This window comes from Aspergillus niger (assembly GCF_000002855.4).
Source record: "Aspergillus niger supercontig An01".
Classification (NCBI taxonomy): Eukaryota; Fungi; Ascomycota; class Eurotiomycetes; order Eurotiales; family Aspergillaceae; genus Aspergillus; species Aspergillus niger.
In genome coordinates, this window is record NT_166518.1 from 2,943,149 (window position 1) to 2,964,707 (window position 21,559).

Below are 21,559 nucleotides of genomic sequence, written 5' to 3' on the forward strand. Positions count from 1 at the left end.
CCAATTGGAACCGGACGACATTGAGAACTGCAATTCCCCATACACTGCCCTTCATATCGACCTCACACTAACTGGACTATCATAACGACCCGTTGGTACTCTTCTACCATCAGGACCGATTGTCTTCTGCCAGTTATAACACTCCACTATCGGAGGAGAGGGACCGGAAAAATTCCTGGCTTGATATTCTTACAAGTCCAGAGGAATGCAGATACGTATCCAGCTGCTGCCACAAAGCCAATCGTTGGGAATATAGGACACATCATATTGTGCTAACACTCGGAGATAATCACAGCTACATTAACCTCCAGTCAAGCAAATAGCCCCAACTCCTTCCCAGCTGCACCGCGGAGTCAATATAGCCCTACCCTCCAATGAAAAAAAGCCCCCTACGAAAAGTCAACGAACGTTCACCAAACACCACACACACAAACATTATTGCGAAGAATAGCAGGGCAAGGTCTGCTACCTCTCACCCATTGATACCTTTTGGTCCCTCAGGCGTTCATCCGCTTCTCCCACGACACACTCATCAGTAGAATCTCGACGATGCAACAAATAATACATGGAAATATCAGCAGCACAACTATCCTACAATACCTTTACATCATCATCACCATAATCTCTCTCACAATAGAAAAGCATACTTCCAATGTCACTGGCCAAACCATCCTTACATAGATCAACAGACTAACCTAACAAATACTCGCAAGAGATTATCGAATCGAATCAATAAATACACTACCCAAAACAACCAAAAGAAACCTAAACCAGAATATCATCCATCACAAAGCAGTAAACAAACTAAATACTAAACCAACCGACTAGCCCACCCAAGTCCCCTTACCCCCAGACCAAGACAGGGCAAATTCATCTTCTCACCAAACACACCAATTATCAATTGAACCAAGAACAAAAAACAACCATTTCATCAATAAATCAATACATTTCATTCACCTATTACATCTATATCCCTTCTATTCTATTCAACAATACCCCACTTTCTACACATTCACATCCACTCTCTGTCCAAATTAGTTTACCTATAACTGACTAGACAATGGCTATTGTGCATACAATAAGATAATGAATACTATGAAACAAGACAATGCATAATGCAGATCAATTGAAAGGGAAAAGAAAAAATGGATTATGGATTAGAAAGGAGCAAGAACTGTCACTTGAATTGAATCAACACTGTTTGTTTGTTTCTTTGTCTATCTTGTCATATACGATCAGGTAATTTGGTCGTGTGGGTTGTTGTTCTCGTTGTGGCTTTTGGGTGCGGGTAGGTTGTGAGTATTGGTACTAGAGAATTATATCAAGAGATTGAGGTGAAGGGAGAAGAAGATAGAGCGTATTACTTGGATGAATCAAGTCAACTATTGCTGTTTGGTAACTAAGTGTTAAGGGGTGCTGATAATCAAGGGGTAACAATGGTGATGGCGGGATGGGTACGTATGTAGAGTATCAATGTCAATGGGATGAAGAGCATGAGCTAAATAGAACTTCATTTATGATATGCTAGCATCTAGTAGAAACAATCTGGTCATTGACTTTTTATTCCAACTACTATATAGCCACATGCGGAGCACCTCTACTGCTAACCCCCCTCTACCACTTCGACTATTACCAGGGCCTGTATACAACAAATGGATGGAACGAATGGGATAAGAATCGAAGAATAAAATGAATGGATAGGGAAAAATATAAAATGTAACAACAGAGTGGTATATCCGTATGTGTTCCCCAACAAACAATCAACCATCCCAAATGCATCTAAGTTCCCTTTCCTCCACGGGCATCGAAACAAACAACTGCTTTATCACTGTATGTATGTATTGTCTCTGATGTAAAAGCACAAATTAAATAGAGGAGGACTGCTCGAACAAAGCGATCGTCGAGCAGTATGTGCTCTCGTTGCCCTCTTGCGGGACAAGGCCATCGCCGCTGGACGAAGTGATCATGTTGGTGCTGGCCTTGGTGCTCAGCCCGTAGATGTGCACGTCGGAGCAGTCCACCTCAACAATGTTCTCCTGGCAGGACTCCGTGGCCAGACATGTCTGCGAGTAGTTGTCGAAGAAGCTGTACAGACCCGCACCGTAGATGTAGGTCTCGGAGCTGTTGATGACACGGAGACCCCACGCCTTGCGGCAGGAGTCCGTGGTGCAGTACGAGAAGTCGGGGTCATTCCAGGAGGTCTGCGGGGTGAAGGGAGTCAGAGCGTTGGGGTTGGCCTGGTAGTAGGGAGTCTCGGTCTGGATCAGGCCCATGAAAACGTTCTTGGCATTGGAGACCTGGTAGTTGTACAGCTGGTTGTGCTCGGCAGCCGTGCCATACAGCCAGGCTGGTCCCTCACTCTCGAGGAGGACACCGCGACCGTTGTAAATGTTGATCTGCCCGTGGCCGGACGCATCAAGGTCGTGGTCAGCAGTCCAGAACCAGGTGTTCTCCAGGTAGACGCTGGCGTTCTGGGTGGCGTGGAAGAGGAGGAAGGCGCCAATGCACTTCTCGTTGGCCGTGGTTGTCTGGCTGGGGGTCTTCGCGCAGGTATCGGACTGAAGTTCAGTGCCGGCAGAGCCACCAATGCGGGCATGGACATCCCACATACCAACAGAGCCCTGGGAAGCGGCCTGGAGGTTCCACTGCACCAGGATGGCACCAGGAGCGGGTCCCTTGGTCTCCAGAACGAGGTCGCTGATCTCAACCGAGCCAGACTCGCCGGCTTCACCGACCTGGAGCATAGGGATGGGGTTCTTCTGGTCGGAGAACTTGTCGCCATACGCCATGAGCATGGGCCACACCTCACCAGTGATCTTGATGTTCTTGGGGACCTTGATGGTATCAGTGATGATGTAGGCACCGTGATCGAAGTACACGATCTGGTCCTCGGTCGCGTTGTTCAGAACGCTCTGGATGATGGCCGTGTCATCGGTGGTACCGTCACCCTTGGCACCGGCCGACTTGACGCTGACGAAGGAAGAAGCGGCATAGGAGGCGTACAAAGGCTTGGACTTCTCGAACACACTACCAGAGCTAGTCAGAAGCGAGCTAGCCATGGCCTGGGAAGGAATAGTGGTCTCGATACGGGTCTTGGTGACAGTCTTGGTCGAGCACTGGCCGGTGGAGTTGCTGGAAGTACCAAAGTAGGAGCCGGAAGACGAGGTGCTGGAGGCAGTGGACGCAGAGCCAGAGCCCTGGGCAACAACAGAGGCACCGGCCGACTGGGAAGTGGGCACGGCAGGAGATGACCCGCCAGAAGTTCCGGCGGCAGGGACAGAAGCCTCGTTGGTGGCCGTGGTTGCCTGAGAGGTTTCGCTGTCAAATCCTTCCCAGCTGTAGCTACCGGCGGACGGGTACTGCACAGACATGGATGGCAAAGGCAGCACACCACCGGCCGCGGTAGTGGTCGAACCCTCTGCTCCGGCCTCAGAGGCCGTGCCGAACGAACCCGCAGCGGTTTCAGTGGCGTAGTCGGCACCGCAGGCTGTAATGGTCTCGGTAATGGTCTGGGTGACCACATGAACATCCTCGGCCTCAACGGCAGGGGAGCGCTTGCTGACGGTGCTGTTGGAGGTGCTGCCCGGCGTGTAGACATTGCCCTGCACGTAGTTCGAGACAACAGAGCCGCCCTTGAGAATGGTGTCGCCGTTCACACTAGCAATGGCCACCGTAGCGCCGGAGAAGTCGACATTTTCGAGGACCAATGCACCACCACCAGTAGGAATGCTGTCGCTGCTGAAGGCAGTCACCACACCAGTAGGAGTGCTAGTGAATGTGCTGTCTAGCATCAGGACAGATCCGACGGTCTGGTTGGACGGCGATGCGGACATGTTCAAGCCGACCTGGCAGTTGTTGATCGACACCGACTTGAAAGTCCAGGCCCAGTTCCAGTTCATGTAGATGGCCGTGTTGCAGTCGTTGAAGGTCAGGTTGCGGGTGGTGAACTGCTGGTTACCGAAGAAGGCACCGTAGTTACCGCCGTTGAAGGTGAGGTCAGACATAAAACCACCCGATCCGTTGTCCATGAAGATACCCTGCTGCTTGTTGTTGCTGCCACCCTTGACCATCTCGAAGCGAATGTTCTGCAGACTGGTGGCCTGGCCGACCTGCCAGTGAATACCCGCGCCCGAGGATGCAGGCATGGCCGTCAGATCGATGACAAAGTTGCGGACAGCACGGAAGAAGTTGTTCTGGTTGGTGTACCAGTTGGAGCCATTGCTGTCGTAGGGGTCGGCATCAATGACGGCCATGCCGCTGAAGCTCGAAGCAGCCTTGAGGACAGGCAAGTCGTTGGCATCACCGACCAGCTGGGTGTAGTAGTACTGCACAATGGGCTTGGACACCACGTAGGTACCCGCTGGGAAGTACACCAGGGCCGGGGTGGTGGTAGACGAGTCGCAACCGGAACCGCAGCGGCCACCAGAGGAGATGGCCTTGTTGATAGCATCAGTATCATCGGTAGAACCGTCACCTGTCTGGGTCAGCGGCAGATACCAGTCATGTAAGGAGGTCTGACTCACCCTTGGCACCGTAGTCCTTAACGTTGCGGTAGATTGCATAGCTGCTGGTGGTGTTGCCAAAGGGCACAGAGCCCTGACGCTTGATTGTTCCCACCCAGTAGTCCGACGCGCGCACCGCCAGATGGGATGTCACATCGACAGAGCCGGACGTAGGGACAGCATTGACCAAGGCCACTGGCACACTCAGCAGCAGGAAAACGTACGACACAAACAACATGATGGAAGTGTGGAGAGACGCCATCGTCAAGACAGCGAGGTTCACTGAGCCGGCAGAGAACTGAAGAGCGAGAAGGGACAGTAATATAGTGAGAAATGCTGACGAGCGACCAACACTTCAGTAACCAGTACCGAAGAAATATCCAGACACGATCGTGTGAGCACCAACAGAAGTGGTTTGTCACACGACGGGGTCAGACGGTGAGCTGGATAAAAGTGGTTGTAGTTGGAGGAGTAAATAAGGGAAGAGCAAGGAATGTATGGAGGGGCGCGAATCAGCCGCCAGGGGAGACAAGTAGTAGAAAAGGAATGAATGTAAGAAAAACACACAAAAACACAACACACAGCAAGACAGTAACACTCGGAAACTGCCTTTTCCCACGACAAAGACACAACTGACGGGGAAAAAAAGGAATGGAGGAGGGGAGAATAAAAAGAAATCACACAGCTGGGATGAAGGAAGCGGCCGATGTAAATGAAGGTTATTACACTTGGGTTAAAGTGGAGGGGGGAAGATTTGCTGGCACCGGCGGGAGGGACCAAAGGATCCAGGCACAAACTTGCCCCGTTCCTGACCCAACGATTGGTGCTGGCTGGACTGCGATGCCTTGGCCGTCGCTGGAAATTACTTCTTGACTATCGCCAGATGGTGGAGGTCCGTCTGCAAGAAAAGCTGCTCAAGATCCAATCACGCGCCCCGATCGCTCCACTCACACCAATTAGCTGCGGTGGTCGTCGTCTGCCGACCGCTGCTTGAAACGCCTGGGTCAGGGGATGAAACGAATCGATAAAGCACTAGACGGGGGTTAGTCGGTACTCATTGGTGGCCATCGTTCTCGCGGCGGTCGCTTGATATAATAGTGCAGGTAGTAGCAGCAGCATTGCACTGTGCTGAACCGGCTGGAGTCATGCATGGTGGGCCACGAAGAGCTTGTGTGTGTGGTGGTGCTGGTGAATGGTGGTGGGGAAAACAGTGCGGGAAAGAGTGTCTGCCATGGACTAATTACCTACCGAAGTTCGAGTGTAGTTGTATACACGCACACACACTACTATTAGTCCTACTCCCCAATGCTGGTGGGCCAGATATTCTAGGCTGCCGGATATTCAAAGAACGACCGAAGAGAGCGAATTGCAAAGAGTCGCACGACTCTCTACTAACCGTGACTAGTGACTGAACGAGGGATAGCCTACCTCCCAAGGATGCGTAGACGACAAACAAAACGAACGAAATCTGATCCGATCTGAAAAGCACAGGCCCAGGGATTCGGAAAAGGAGAGGGGGAGGTGGCAGGAGGAGAGAGAAAAAGAGCCAAAGGAAAAGATCAAAATCCCCAGTCGATCAGCGGATCCGGTAGGCTAATATACCTCCCAGGGTTTTGATCAACATATTCGCCGTGGCCCAGATCGTAGACAACTGGGCATTTCTATCTCTCGGCCATGGCTGCAGAGCCGATCGTCCGGCATGGCTTGTTGCTGGAATTTGGCCGTTTGACAGCGCCAGGGCAGCTAGCTGGTCGCTACGTACTAGACTCAGGCATTGGTATGGATGGCGACCCTGTGGACGGGACAAACCCTCTGCCATGCTGGGTTTGACCCGCCATACGGTATGTCTCGATGGGGAGGAGTTTCGGGCTCCGCGCACCAACTTTCCGTTGTGATTCCAGTACTGGAGGCTGCCTGATTGAGCAGGTCTAGACATTCCTCGTGGCCCATTGTTTCCCCGACGCCAGTCTGGGCAGTAATGCCGGTGCTCCTGGGCGGCCGTGGCATCCTCATCTCGATAAGCTTCACTTGCTGCGTCAGATTTATGGATTCCACGGCAGAAAAGCTAGTTAATCCATGGATTAGCCCGCTATACGTATATACTCTCGGCGGAATATACGTTTCCGCATGCTGTTCAGCTGTAGAATGAGTCGTCAGTCAGTCCCCTTGGATTCAAGGTTGGTAGATGCCTTGACTCAGGCGGGAAGGAAAAGGTTGGTCCTGCATGGACGGGTGGGCCCGGCGAGTGAAGAGAGGCGAGTGAGCTGAGGGAGGATCATCCAGGGGCAAACCAGAAATTAACCACTAGTTAACTTTGTACCTTCCCACCAAAAGAATGGGTTACGGATGCTCTACAACATGAATCTTCTCCTACTCGTAGAATCGATTTCCGTAGTAGACTACATGCTACTAGTAGATAGCCAAGTCCACGGTCCGATATGTCTCAGTCTTCCCGTCTCTTTCTTCCCGATCGAGATAAAAATATCCTACACTGTGGGTAAGGAATCAGTGCACCAAGCTTTCCGCAGAGGAGACAGTCTTCTTCCTTAATTAACCCATCCCGACTGATCGGCCGCTAACCTTGGGTCGTGGTCTGCCCGTGAAACAACCTAGCCATCACTAGCCTCGGCATCAGCAGCAATCACCTGCATGGTCCAGAAGTTGTACAGCGTTACGGACTTGAACAGAGTCTGATTAGATGGTCGGCCCGGAAGCCGGATTGTTGGTTGAACTCCGCCATGTTTGGATGATTTAGCTAGACAACAATCTCAGGTTTGGAACGCGAGAAGAATGTGTGCGGTGCCCGCCTGGTTCCGCTGGGCATCCCTTGGCAGAAGGAGTTATTTGACGCGTCCATTCCGGGCAAAAAAAAAAAAAAGGAGGGCCAAGGTTCCTCAAGCATGGTGCTGCGGGATTAGGCGCTGAATAATGTCGGGAAAGCGTGATGTTTGGCCTGCAGCCTATGATTCCAAAAGTGCCCCTGACTGCGCTACTGCGGTCTATATATGCAAGTTGACTGCAGGTGCCGTGCAGATGCTCGCCCCGAGTCATCTGCCTTCCCCGGCCTCGCGCCTTGACTGGCCGCCCACCGCCTCCGCCCGCATCACTCGACCCCAGGCCATTCTTTCTTACGATGCACCCAGGAGAATTAACTCGGAGCGTGACAGGAGTTCTACCTTTTGGCGCTGGATGATTATCCTGTAATGGGGGTGCTTCGTCCATATCAACAAGACTACAGTTCCTCCACACCCAAGGTCTCAGGCGGTCCGATCCGCCCGTCCATGCTTGGTAGCCATCATCGCAGCGTCCGCCACCATTTTGGTTTACTTGAGGGCTCCACGAATGACCGATGCAAGTCGACGCACCCCCTCTTCGAGTTTATCCTCCTGCTCCCACGCGAAACAGAGGCGCATGCCGTCATCGAAATCATTCTTGTCCCCTGCCGCATCTCCATCTATCCGAAAGACATTACCAGACGCTACAATCAACTTCTGGTCGCGCAGTGCGACGGGTACAAGCTCGCTCGACCGTAATGGGTGTGGGAGTCGAAGCCAGATGAAGTAGCCCCCTGCGACATCAGGAACTGGAGGCAGTCCCACGCCGAGGGGAACAAGATGCTCACGTATGGCAGACATCATCCGGTGATAGCGGCGGGCGTACGCCGGTTGCAGAACATCGCCTACGAAATCCTGTAAAATCCCCGTGGGGAACAGCTGCGCAATGATAGCGGCGCACATATGCGACGGCGCACCTCCGGACCGGCTTGAGCCTCTGTGTCCCGGACAAGGTTAGCCTACCAGGTAGGGGAGGATAAAGCAAGGGACAAGCGAGAGCAGCCAGCAAGACCACCTCACGGGATCACGTACGCTTGCGACAGACCATATGCTACTTTCTCGGTAGCTTCCGCCCAACCAGTCCGCATACCGGGCCCAATCAGCTTGCTGAAACTTCCATTGCTCACCACATTACCCCAGTCATCCTGGGGTCCCCCGTCCAGATACCGGTCCACATCCACCAGACGGGGTAGATGTGCCCTGTTGGGCTGCGATAATGTCTTGGCGGGGTCTGGTGACCACTGAAGGAAGTCATAAACATCATCGGCGATGATCAAGGCATCGAATTCGCGCGCAAGGCGAACCAGATTCTCCCGATCAGGCAAGGACATGGTGAGCGTTGACGGGTTGGAAAAGGCGGGGGTAGTGTAGATGACATGCTTGTAAACCTTACCCCATGGCCTAGTAGGTTTGTAGTTCTGTACGGGTCAGTCATATGAACCATGTCAGTCCCCTAAGCATCTTCGGAGTAGAATGTAAACGTCCGACTGCAGACCAAAGCAAATCAACGTACCGGTGCGTTATTATCTTCCCTCCTTGCCCGCTCCTCGGCAATAAGCAGCTCCTGTCGGAGATAGGCCAAATCCAACCCCGCATCACCCTGGGGAACGGCCCTCAGGCGACCAGTAAAGCCGGAATCGTCAAATATGCGAAAAGATAGATGATAGGCGGGTGCGACCATCCAAACATTGCGCGTGTAGACGGGATCAGTAAAGACCTGCAGAATACAGGCTACATTCTGACTGGCGCCACCCGTGATGCAAATTCGTTCGGGAGTGATGCGGTCGCGTGGCTGGTAGAACGTCGTTAGCCAGCGAGCGATGTGTTCGCGCAACGGCTGGTACCCTTCATCCGGGCCGTACATCAAGGCCGGGGTCCAAATGGCCGGGGTGGCCAGCACTTTGGCTGAGGCCTCAGCCAAGGCCGTCGTGGGCAGCAAGGCGGGGTTGGGCCAGCCACGGAAAAGATCGACCTCCTCAACGTCCATGTTGTTGGCTGGTTGGTTGGTTGGTTGCGTGACAGGTCAGAGTACTGCAGAATAGTAGTACGTAGTAGTGGATAGTATGTCTTTCAATGGTAATTAGATCGGTGACATGAATTGATTTAGGCGATGAGTAATGGTACTCGTCAGTGGCTCCAATATGCGGGTCCTGGCACGTATAACAGTTAAAGTTATATATATTGTTTCGGGCTGAGTGGTGTGGTTTGTCTTCCAAGCCATTCAAGGCATCCGTCGCTATATAAATTTATGATAACGATAGAGTGAGTCTGAATGATGAACGACCCTACTTTCCCAGAACAGTCCTTGGCAGTCCCTAAAGAAGTTAGTGGACTTATTAGGGTGGTAGAATTGTCTCTATGCGGTCACGTAATTAGTGAATGAATCTGACTCTCTTAGTCAAGAGAATAATACCGCGTAGGTAAGTGGATCGTGTTGACTTCGGTTTCTGGAAGCAGTCTAAAGGGGGGGAACAACGGAAGTTCCGTAGCCGACAGAACCAGGTCACGGGGTATGCATTGTTCGGGGGGCGCGGGGCAGATCCTGTCTTCGCACCGGCATCGGGCGGTATCTTCAGGGCGGTCGGTCAGTCCCGTCAGGAGGAAAGACGAAGATGGAAAAGTAACGGGCTAGATTTGGAGAACAGATGGAGTAGTAGTTACAGAGGTGTATATTATCCATAGTCTTTACGAAATATAACATTATTGGTTATGACTTTCCACCATAATTATCCATTATGCAACATTTAAATATTAGGAATGGTTGGTTGGAGTTGAGGAGCCTTGACCACAGAGGTAATACTTAGTAAGTAATAGTAGCCTGAAAGGGGTTGGCTGCTCGGGTGTTGTGCAGAAGATGCAAGAGGGGGCCACTACCACCGCAATACTTACATACGGTAAGTATGCTGCCTGAGGTCCCAAGGCCCAGATCAATTAGGATGACACGTCCATTCCCCAAAGTAAAACACCCATGGCTCACCCGGATGAATCGAAACGGACTACGGGGTCATGGACCCGATCGGACAACGTCAACCCCGGGCATCACCCTCAGAACGCAGTTACAGTACTTACGTATGTCCGAGTGCGTGGCTTCCATTTCCATGTCGGGTAATGCAGGCACAACGCTAGACCTGAAGTAACTTTTTTTTTCCCCGTACAGTAGCGCCGCTGGTTAGCGTCTCTACTAAAGCAGCAAGGTAGGCAAGGAAAAGAAACGCAGAGAAAGGGAAAGGAAAATAACGACGAGAAGATTGAATACGGAGTAGAAAACAAGATTGAGCAAAAGTAGAAGAAAAAATAAAAGTTACCACGAAGGACCGATGGTAGTGGCTACTATTCTTAGCTTCTCCCTCTTTTGAGTTTAGTACCTTAGATCTCCCCAATAAGTTGCCTCTCTGGCAGGTCGACTAGTAAATAATTTCTCTTGTTTATCCTTCGCCAGTCCAATGAAAGAGGACAGAGCAAGCATGGCGTATTGATCTATCCATCGATTGGTACTAATAAACGATGGCGAGCTGTCGGTCTTGTCTGCAGTGGAAAAAGGTCGGCAGGTTTCTCGCTTGGCTGGATTCCAGTGCGACGTGCCAGCGGCAACTCAAGTATGTTGTGTGCTTGTGGTAAGCATGGCGGAGTCCGATAGCCCCTGGATCGGAGATGCCAATCCACCTGTCATGGCTCCGGTGCTTCTCCTTCTGTCGCAGAGTTCCAGTTGTAGACTAAGGTCGTAATCGCGCAGATTTTGACTGGGCCAGAAAGGGGAGGGTGCACCTTTTTCAAACTACTAACTTCCAAGGGGGACCGTGTAGACGGACCCAGGCAGACTATATATTAATTGGGAGGTAGACAAGTCAGTCGGAAACATGACCGACCAAGGAAACGGATCGAGTCCCGTCCATGGTTGGTTGAACCGGAGAAGGGAGAGGGGTGGAAATGAATGGCTGACTCTGAAAGGAGAATCAGACTATGAATGAAGAGACCCAACTTATGAATGGAAAGCGCTTGAATCGGAGGGAGTGGACATCTGCCGAGACTCCGTCATCCGATCATCAGTCCGTATTGCAATTCCTGAGGCTGCAGGCACAACGCCTTGCGAGAGCAAGAACGCGAATCGCAGAGATGAGAAGCTAAGGATAGATGTCACAAGAAACAAAAAAAAAAAAAAGTAAGTTCTCAGGACAACAAGGCGAAAAGTACTACAAAAGGGCCAAAAAAAAAAGGAAACAGAGTATACAGAACCATTGAATGAACCCCCATGCAGTGAATGAATGTTTCTGCCTTGAGGTATACTTACATACATACACCCGTGGACACAGTAAGCAGTGGTGCTCTGCTGCTTAAGCTACTACCAACCACGCAACAGAAGCCAGGAGAGAACTGGGAATTGGAGGAATAAATAGAACGAACAACTGGCAGCCTTAGTAGTAGTTAGTAGTAAGTAGTTGCAGACAACTCCTTCCGAACCCCCACGACGATTGCATGGAAGGAGGAGGGCCCCGTCGCATCCTGAGTGGCTCTGACCGGATGAGCATCAGCCTCCTGAACCAGAAACACTGCACTGCCTCTGGCCAGCCCACTCACACACGCCTACCTTGCGCCTACTAAAACAGAGTGCGAGTTAAGCTAGTTATTCTCCAGTCTCCAGTCTCCAGTAGGAAACCAACGGAAGGAGGGGTTAGGAATAGATTTAGTTGGAAAACAACCGGGAAAAGGCGAGGAGAGCAAAAGGAAATGAGATCATATAAAGTGGTTCGATGGCAACCTCCGTTGGGCTTAAGTTATTTACTCCGTACAGTAGAAGAAACTGCTAAGAGCGACTTTCCCCACTGGTCGAAACCCACCGGAAGCCCATAGAACGAACAGCAGACCAGCTAAACTGGCCCTAGAACTTCAGGATCATTATATTATCCAACACGAACTGGTGAATAAGAGGAACCACTGCGGTTTTTAGCTCTCCTAGCTCGGGTCCTGCTGGATTTACTTCGGCTCTATAAATCATCACCATCATCGCTACGGGGGGTCCTTCTGGAGCCCTTGTGGTTGATTTTCCCTTCTTCTTCTTCTTCCACCTTTCCCCATCCCCTGACCACCAGACCACCAAACCATCAATCACATCATCCGTAACAGAGATTGTGATCTGAATCTGATGCACAATAAGAGTTCCTCTCCCTCCTGCTGCCGTGGCTCCACCCGTGGGTTAAAAATACTCGTCCATTGGAGGGCTTAATAATAACCTGCTGCCTTCAATAAACCATACCAGCCTTTTCCCTCTCTGGGTAACATCAATACTCACCCGACTACTCACTGAGTTCTGTTTCTCCCTTCCCCTCTTCTGTTCTGCGCCTGTTCGCTAAGTTCCCGTCTGGCTGGATTTTCATTTTTCTGTTCTATTTCATTTTTATTTTTACTTTTATTTTATTTTTTTTCTTGTCTTTCGTTTGAATTTCTTGGGGGGATAAAATTTCTTTTTTTCTCTCGAACTTTTTTGGCCTTCATTTCAGTTACTTTTCTTATTTTTTTCTCCTCAAGAAAAGATCCTCTCTCGCTGCTTCTGGCGATAGCCTCATTTTCTCCCCTTCAGCTGTCTCCTCCATTTTTTTGCTGCTGTATCCGGCTTCCGCGGAGAGAACCACCAAACAAACCACCAGCCCAGAAAACCTTTCCTCATTCCTCCCTCCTCCTCACCCCCTCCTTCTGGATCCCTCCTGCCGATCCATTCCTCAATTCACGTCGAGCGACTTACACCAGTCGCCCGCCGCGGATTCTTCGTTCAAACCCGTCTGCTGTCTAGAGGGTTTTTGCATGGTTGGCTGCATTCTTGCTCTCTGCACTTGTTAAGGTAGGTGCTGTCCCTGCCAGCGCCTGGTGGTGCTTCCCCGTCATACTTCCCCTCTACCCGATGGTGTCTTCGTCTCGAACTTGTCCTTTTCTCGTCACCCCATTGTTTGTTCACGGCTTCGTGCACTCTTCCATTGCGCCCGGGGAACTGACCCTTCTCTTCTTGCCCCCACTATCCAGCGGCTTTGAAGATGCTGTCTGCTCCGGTCAAGTCCGCCAAGCGCATCTCGTCCCTGTTTTCCCTAGGGTCCAACAGGGATAGCTCTATTCCATCATCACCTGCATCTCCGAACCTTCCGAAACCCTCCTCCCCCGACCAGCTGCCGCAGGATGCACGCCCGCGAAGCGCCTCCCGACCCATTCGTGCAGTCTCCAACCCTCAAAGCGACTACGCAGACGCTCGGACGCCTGTATCCCCTATCCCCAACGATGGCTTCGACTTGGATGAACCGCTGCAGCCACCCCCGTCGCTACTGGCTGTGAACCAGGACCTGGCCAACAGCGCCCACAATTCACCCGATGGCAGACCCCAGAGCAGAGGCCGCGGAAGAAGTGGCAGTCGACCCTCCAGTGCCGCGGGTCTGTTTGTCCCCGGTTCCGGTCCCGATTCGCGCCCCGGTACCCCTTCATCGAAGAGACGGAGCTGGATGCCCGGACGGGCGCGCGCGAGCTCTGTAGATCCCCGACCGGCCACTACCGCAGCGGGGCCCAATGCCTGGATTGCCGGGTTGGAACAGAAGATCCTCTACGATCTAGAGCCTTTGGCACGAGGAGACCAGGTACGTACTGAGTTTGCTTTCGGCTTTGTTGTGCGAACAAGCTACAGGAGGGAAATACCCCCAATGCTTCGCGAGTTCCTGGCTAAATATAACCTTCCTTGGCTAGATTCCCGAACTCTGGAACGAGAGTGGTGATACCTACGTCTACCTGTTCCCCCAGAACACCGGCAGACCGGCTTCCTTCAAGGTCCACCGCACGGTCTTTGTTGAGTCACCATCACTACGCGATTTGGCCGTGAGCAACGATGTCAGAAACCTCAATGCCCTCGACCAACAAACTCGCACGATGTCGTTGAGCAGCCCCGTGGCTGGTCCGGGTTCGCCTCCGTTGACACCTCAGGATCCATTGGCCGAAAATGACAACGACAGCTCCGGTAGCAGGAGAATGGCGTACATGGAAGATGACGGCCAGGATGAGTTCCAGGAGTTCCATCTCTATCTTCCAATTCCTCTGAACAGTGACGTGTCCAGCCCCAGTAGTCGGATCTCGCAGGAGGACACTGAGACCCTGCTCCTGTTCCGCAACCTCTTCGCCTTCCTATTGGGACAATCTTTGATCGCCACTTCCCGGTCACCCTCGCTCTTCTCGATCTTCATGGATGTCGCTACGCTGCTGTCCCGGTTTGAGTTCACCAACTTTGATCATACCAACTTCGGCGAGACGGCAACTACCAGCTTTGGAAACTACTGCGAAGAGCTGAGGCTAGCTGACGTACGGAAGAGTCGCGAGAAGACCATCGAGGCCATTGTTCTCGGAGAACGACTCCGCTTCTTCCCCCTCTATCTCGAGGGATTTGTGCATGGAGTCGGTAAGCTGGACGAACTGAAGCAGCTGAGAAGCCCCAAGTATGGCCTCATCAGCCCCGTTACACAGAAGCGACTGGAACGAGGCTTCATCGACCTGGATACTCGTCTGCGTGTCCTGTACAGTAAGCTTGATGACTTCGATTTCCCTTCGGTATTCTCCGGTTTTGCCAACTCGGCTACTTCGGCCGAAAGCAAGGTCGTGCGGTTCAAGAACTGGAAGATCGCATTCATGGAGTTCCGGCGATTCACCATGCAGTACTACCGGCAGAAGTATGGCTCATGGCCGCCCAAAGCCCGCTCCAAGAAGAATCAGTTTGAAGAGAGCGGACTCAATCGCCAGGTTGTTCGGGATCTCTACAATGACTTTGCCAATCTCTACGACATGCTGGTCGATCGTAACTCCCTAACTACTCGGACAGTGGACATGGCTGCAGAAGGATCTGAAACGTCGGATCCCGATGAAATGATGACCCGAGCCCTCCGACAGATCATGAGCGAGTACGATCGGAGTACACCTCCCGTTCAGCCACCCATTCCTTTCGATATTCCGCAGTATCCCTCGCTGCAGGCCCTGGAGCGGAAGCCCATGGATGCTAAGAAGGAGGCAAAGAAGAAGGCCAAGAAGCTCAAGGACGCAGACATTAACGCTGTGCTCATGGACTCGTATACACGGGAGGCTATGAAGCCCACACCATTTGTCGAGGCCTTCATGCAGTTCGAGCGTCGATGTGCTCACGGAAAGACTGTCAACGACATGATTGATTTCCGGTGTGGCCAGTGGATCTTCCTCTACTGTGTCATCCAATCGCTGCCCCTCGTCGTTGTTGATGTCCAGGACGTCAAGTACGTGGACGGGGTGGAGTACTTCCTCTGTATCGCCCCTCGTGGCGGTGCGCCCTGGATTGGCAGCGACAGCAAGACGGCGCGCAGTTGGTTTGGTGTCGCAGGTGGAGCTGGTGTTGTTAGCCTGCCCTCTGACGTTGTGATCAACGGAGTAGAGGGTATCTACCGACGCAGTCACTGCTGGCAAGTGGCCGAGCAGTGGGCGGAGAAGGATGCCATCTTGGCCCCTCCGACCATCGAAGATCCATATGACAACGAGTCTTCGCTTTCTTCCCCTTACCAGGCGCAACAGTCATCGGCGGATTCGTCATCCGAACAGCAGCAGCAGCAACAACAACAACAACAGGGACAAGGAACTCCTCTCATGAGCCCCAGTGGCCTCACACCGCCACCGGCTATTCCCCGACTGAACTCTCCTGGTATGAATCGGAGGGCGGAACATCGTCACTCGATCTACCCCGGTCTTGAGGCTTTGCCGCTACCTATGGGTGTAGCACCGATGGATGCTCCGGCACGACCCATCAGTCGGTTCAACCCCAACATGAGTTTTGATGATATCCTCAAGCAGGTTCCCAACCAGAAGAAGAAATAAAAAAGTGCTGCGTCTTCGTTTGTGTATAATGTTTTCAAGGGGACCTGAGCATGTTGTGTCCCCTTTTTATTCTCAGCTGTTCTCCGATCTTTGTTCTCTATTTCCTCATTTTTTTCCCCCTCCACTGCATTACTAACCATGGTCGTTTCAGCTTTTGTGTTCTGTCGTCCTTGCACTTTTCTTTCTTGTTTCTATTGCCAATTTTCCTACCACTAGTAATGGGCGCGCACAAGTGACTTTGAAGCAAAAGGCTGGAACGGCGTAAATGAGCATCTATCTGAATCTTTTCCCGGGTCAGAATTGACAAGCAAGACACGGCCGAATGTTTGATATTCGGGCCGCATGCACGCATTGGACCGATGACATTGGAAGCATGACTTTTTTTTGATTATTTTCCTCTCTACCATCTCTGCCACGTCCCTCCTTCGATCGCATAGCCTGGCTCCGCTCCTTTGCCTTGTGCTTTTATTTTGGCCGATGTTCTTTCCATTGCCCTCGGTGACTGTGAAGGACAGCCCCATTTGTGGTTATTTACTCTTAGTCACTCTTAGAAGGGATAGAGATAATAGGTCCATGTGGGACCGATTAATATAATGTACCTCTTTCGGTGATGATTGGGTTATGACATGAAGCCATCTAGATATTGCAAGAGTAATTGGGAGCAGGGCCCATTACCCTCGCTGTAGTCGATTGCGATTGGGGTAGTACCAGCTTGATGTTCTATGATCATGTCCTCGTTATTCGTAGTTGAGGGTGTTATGCCGGTGGTCATTTAGTAATCATAGTCCTCCTTGGTGTCATGTCAATATGCATATGTCTAACATGTCTGAGTACTATGTATACAGATTTTCCAGATACAAGAGTGCCACTTTCAAATCTAATAAGCACTGGCCATCATGCCACAGAGGGACAAATGCATGAAACCCTCAGAAATATTTGAAAAAACCCTCACAAGACAATGAGGGTAATTCAAATAAACAAAGTACTGAACTCTGCCCTATGTTATTTAGACTACAACAGTATAAATATCACTTGAAAATAGGATATTAATCACGCCAGAATGTATGAGATTCAAGGGATCGTGGTATGTGGGCCACCATCTTCCCCATTCCTTATTCTGACGGCCCTTGCCTTTTGGTAAATATCTGGCGTAAATATCTTTCTTATTTATTTATTTATTTTTTTCATTCTAACTATATTATTATTGTTTTGTTGATATGGATATGTTTATTTGTTTCCATTGTGTTAATTCAAATTCTTCGATTGTTGGAAAGGTTTCCCGCCGGGCGGGGGAATGAACCATGGTTGGTGCATCGTGCACGGGATTTTGTATTAAGTAACTGTCCGATTGAGTTTCGATGCTACCAAAGTGTCAGTATTGCTTGTTTGGGCTGGGGATAATCCAGAGGAGGTCCCTAATTCCCTGGTCAGTGAGATGGTAATCATTTATCCTTTGATATTGCATATCGCGTTATATTACCTGTGCTCGTCACGTGTATGTTGGCCTGATTTGATTAAACATCCATTCCCTCTTCATCGTCAGTTTTGTCCTCAACTATAATCCCCGTTGGCGCAGATTAAAAATGTATGCAATCGACCTAAAAATTAGCTGAATGCTACGAAGATTTATTATGAAATACTTCTCTCAGGATTATGAGCGAATATGATCCAAGTACACTGCATGCATCCAGACCCCTGTCAGAGTTCTGGCTACGCAGGAACCGCACTATGGCTAGTGAAGGGCCTCTAGTGAAGGCCTCTGCTATCCCAAGAGCAAGCGAGACTACACTAGACACTAGACACATCCCGCGGTGGAGACATCCAGGCCCAGCCTTCTTCAGACGGTCTTGATGATCGCTCGTATCGCGTGCGGCTCTGGCCAGTGAAATGTATCACCGTCAGCCGTTTCTACCACTAGCGGCTGACACTTTTTACCCTGCAAAACTTTTTGACCACACCTCCACCTCTTTTTCTTATGAATCCCGTCCAGAGCTATGGGATGGTGAAAAGCAGGAACCCCCAGGGTCGTCTCCTGCCAGCTTTAAACGATGTCCAGATCACGATCTAGTATGGCGAGCGACGGGCACGATCGTCTGGAACCACGACTGCTGCGAGCAGCCGAGAGCGACCAAGTCGAGGTCCTGCAACACATCGTGGAACTGGCCCGTGACAATGGCCAGCTCAGCGACAACTTCCTGCGAATCGGACTCATGCGCAGCTGTGAGCGGGGATCGATTGCAGCAACTCAATTCCTTCTGGCTCTAGGCGCAAAGACCGACGTCGCAAATAACCGTCCTTCACCGCTCCTACGCGCGGTCGAGCGCAACCACGTTCGCATCGTGCAGCTCCTGCTAGATTATGGCGCGTCACCGGAGATAACGGATAAGAAAGGTCGGACTGCATTGATGACAGCGGCATGGAAAAATCACTGGCATGTGCTCCACCTTCTCATATCGCGTGGTGCAGACGCCAATGCGAAGGACCAGAAGAAGAGAAATGTCTTGCATAACCTGGCCGCGGATAAGCAATGTGATTGGGGCGAGGATGTCATTGAGCTTTTGCTACGCACAAGCTGCAAGCTAGACGGGGTTTCAGGTCAAGATGATTTGGGTCGTACCCCTTTGCATTGGGCCTGTGCGACAGGAAAATTTCGCTTCGCAGAGATGCTGCTCGCCAGACCGGAGGGGCCAATCGCAGATGTGAACGCAGTGGATTTCAGGAACAAGACTTCTCTCCATATTGCTGTCGCCCATGGTCGCGATGATATTGTTCAGCTCTTACTCCGGCATAAAGCAGATATCAACGCGAGGAGTGACGGAGGCTGGACGCCTCTTCACAACGCCTGTGACAAAGGAGCTGAATTGATCGTGCGCATACTCTTGCGGGAAGGGGCCCAGATCAACAGCCAGTTGTTGACTGGGATCACACCATTGCATCTGGCGGCGCAGGCTGGCCATCGGGAGGTTGTTGAATGTTTGATGGAATACAAAGAGCTGAAAACGAGAATTCGCGACAATTTTGGCAGTACACCCTTCCTGCGAGCAGCCCAATTCAAGCGCCGGGATATTGTGTCGCTCCTGGCTCCCTTTAATAATATCGATGCGCTTACGCCGGAAGCAAAGGGAGCGTGCGAAGGCTTCGAGGCTACTATTGTGGACTTTGGAAACTTCCACAACGAGAACAAAGTCAAGAAGACGTCGGTCTACAATCTTCTATATGGCCGCGATCCTGGAAACCCGCGCAAACAAGCCATTAAGACATTGCCAGCCGACAGTCGAGCGACCGAATTTCGTTGGATCCACCTGCCAGCTAATAACCTTACCTGGGTCGAAGCTTTGCTCACGAAATCATTCATCGAGGAGGGAGCCCACGACGTGGAAAGCTTCAAGGGGCTTGAAAGGTCGTTTCGATATCAACACCGCGGACAAAGAATCCATTCTCACTTTATGCGACCATTGTGTCAGAGTACCCCTCGCGCAGCACGACTCCGGGAAGAGGATAGTTCGGAAGAGAAAGAGATGATATCTCCCCGAATCTTGGTGAACGGGCAGTCTCTTGAAACGCCGAAATCCCCGGGTGAGGGAGGCAGTCCGAGGGGCCGGAAACTAAGCGGCAAAAGCGACCGGTCAGATACCAATCTGCACAACGATAATGGCCCCCCTGGAAAGAAAGGAAAGAACACGACGAAGCACAGCAAGAGCGGGGGATTGAAAAAGCCAGACTCCAGAAACCAATCCGTTGTCGCTCATGAGAGGCATCGGCCGGTGCTCTCACTGTGCAAGGAGCAAGCCCACACAACCTGCAATGTGTGCATGTTCATGCCTTACTTGCATTTTGAAACGGATGAGCGAAGAAGGAAGATGCAGGAAGCGATCAAACGTGCTGAGACGCGCAACTTCGCCCACCCGGGTCTTACACGAACTCCTACGAGAGATGAGCTTCTTATCAGTGCGCACCTAGCGTCATCCACCTCTTCGCTACATATCCGGCGCACGTTGGATCAGTTCTTCTACCCCAATATCGATACGCAGACTCGGGACCAGGATCAGGTCGTCTATCGCTATCAGACGAAGGGGCAAGGCAGCGAACGCTCCTGGGCCGAGCCCAAGATCTTCATGGTCGACCAGCTGTGGATGTGGATTATAGGAACGAATTTGATTGTGACCAGTTTCCCCCAGCGGTGGGATCAACCTAAGAATGACCCTCTCAATGTTCTGGACGGTATCATTGAAGACATCAATTCCAAGACTCGGGAGCCGGTGCGGTCCGTTTACGATCTGGCTATCATTATCACCACCCGCTGCTCCGGCGTGTTCGACCGTCACCGCATGGGAGACGAGGAGTATCAATTCTTGGACATGTTCGAGGCCTCGATCGGTGTGGCCACGGACCGGGAAACTGTGCTCTTCAACCGGTTCAACCGAGCATCAGCGCAGGCATCGGACTGGCTAAAGAACCACCGCAAGCTTAGTCGCTTTGCCAGGGATCCGCTTACCAAAGGTGAGCCGGCCGAGAACAGCTTTGAGCGGTTTCTTAAAGAAGAGGAGGATGAGGATGCGCAGCCCCTCTTTGTGGACAACTTGCTTGACATCGGCCAAGAAACTGAGCTCCTTTCAGAAGCCAAGGATATCCGCGATGAGCTCAACATGATCCGAACGGTCTTGCAGCACCAGCAGAATGTCCTTCTGGATTTCCAGGAAGCTATTTGTGAAATTTACTACGGACAGCAGCGATCACAGCATGAAGTCAAGAAGCGGTTCAAGGAACAGCAGCGCACGATCGACATGCACCTGAAGGATATTGAGCGGATGGACAAACAAGCCGAGCGAATTTATTCTTCCATTACAGACCTGCTGGACCTCAAACAGAAACATGCCAACGCGTTCGAGGCACGGTTCGCCCGCGATCAAGCAGCCGGAACGACACGCCAGGGGAAGATCATGATGGTCTTTACTATCGTTACGATCATTTTCCTCCCACTTTCTTTTATTACATCTGTCTTCGCGATCAACATGGCCGAGTTCGAAGGGTCAAACGAGCTGCATCTGCCGTATGTGGCCAAGTACACGTTTGGCATTGGCTTTGCCATCTCTATTCCCTTGATCTTGGTTGCGCTGTCTGTCGATGACATCGGAGACGTCTGTCAGGAGGGTATCCGACGAATGCGCCGATGGATGTCGCAGAAGAGGGCTGATGCGTCCCCTGCTGGCATGCAGGATAATTCCAGGCCGACGGCGTTCGAGATCGAGAAGATCCTCAGTGCTCGTCGGTCTCGGAAGAGTGCGGAATTGGACACGGACTTTGCAGGCAGCCTGCTTCCTGTGTCGACGCGAGAAACTACCCGGACCGTGCTGTCCCGTGGATGACTTG

The 21,559-nt window shown here is 51.5% G+C and overlaps 4 protein-coding genes across 4 annotated transcripts; 2 read left to right on the plus strand and 2 right to left on the minus strand.

The window, feature by feature from the left end:
• Positions 1-1,865: 1,865 nt before the first annotated feature.
• Positions 1,866-4,740, minus strand: An01g12450 (uncharacterized protein; the record flags this gene model as incomplete). The annotated part of the gene is made up of 2 exons (XM_001389615.3): positions 1,866-4,474; positions 4,524-4,740. 2 exons carry the CDS (start codon positions 4,738-4,740, stop codon positions 1,866-1,868), a joined length of 2,826 nt encoding a protein of 941 aa, XP_001389652.3.
• A 3,085-nt stretch (positions 4,741-7,825) lies between these two features.
• On the minus strand, positions 7,826-9,323 carry An01g12460 (uncharacterized protein; the record flags this gene model as incomplete). The annotated part of the gene is made up of 3 exons (XM_001389616.1): positions 7,826-8,273; positions 8,369-8,754; positions 8,850-9,323. 3 exons carry the CDS (start codon positions 9,321-9,323, stop codon positions 7,826-7,828), a joined length of 1,308 nt encoding a protein of 435 aa, XP_001389653.1.
• A 5,018-nt stretch (positions 9,324-14,341) lies between these two features.
• An01g12470 (uncharacterized protein) lies at positions 14,342-16,189 on the plus strand (the record flags this gene model as incomplete). Its single annotated transcript, XM_059744735.1, has 2 exons — positions 14,342-15,683; positions 15,753-16,189. 2 exons carry the CDS (start codon positions 14,342-14,344, stop codon positions 16,187-16,189), a joined length of 1,779 nt encoding a protein of 592 aa, XP_059599792.1.
• A 2,048-nt stretch (positions 16,190-18,237) lies between these two features.
• Positions 18,238-21,555, plus strand: An01g12480 (uncharacterized protein; the record flags this gene model as incomplete). Its single annotated transcript, XM_001389618.3, has 1 exon — positions 18,238-21,555. One exon carries the CDS (start codon positions 18,238-18,240, stop codon positions 21,553-21,555), a length of 3,318 nt encoding a protein of 1,105 aa, XP_001389655.3.
• Between the last annotated feature and the right edge of the window lie 4 nt (positions 21,556-21,559).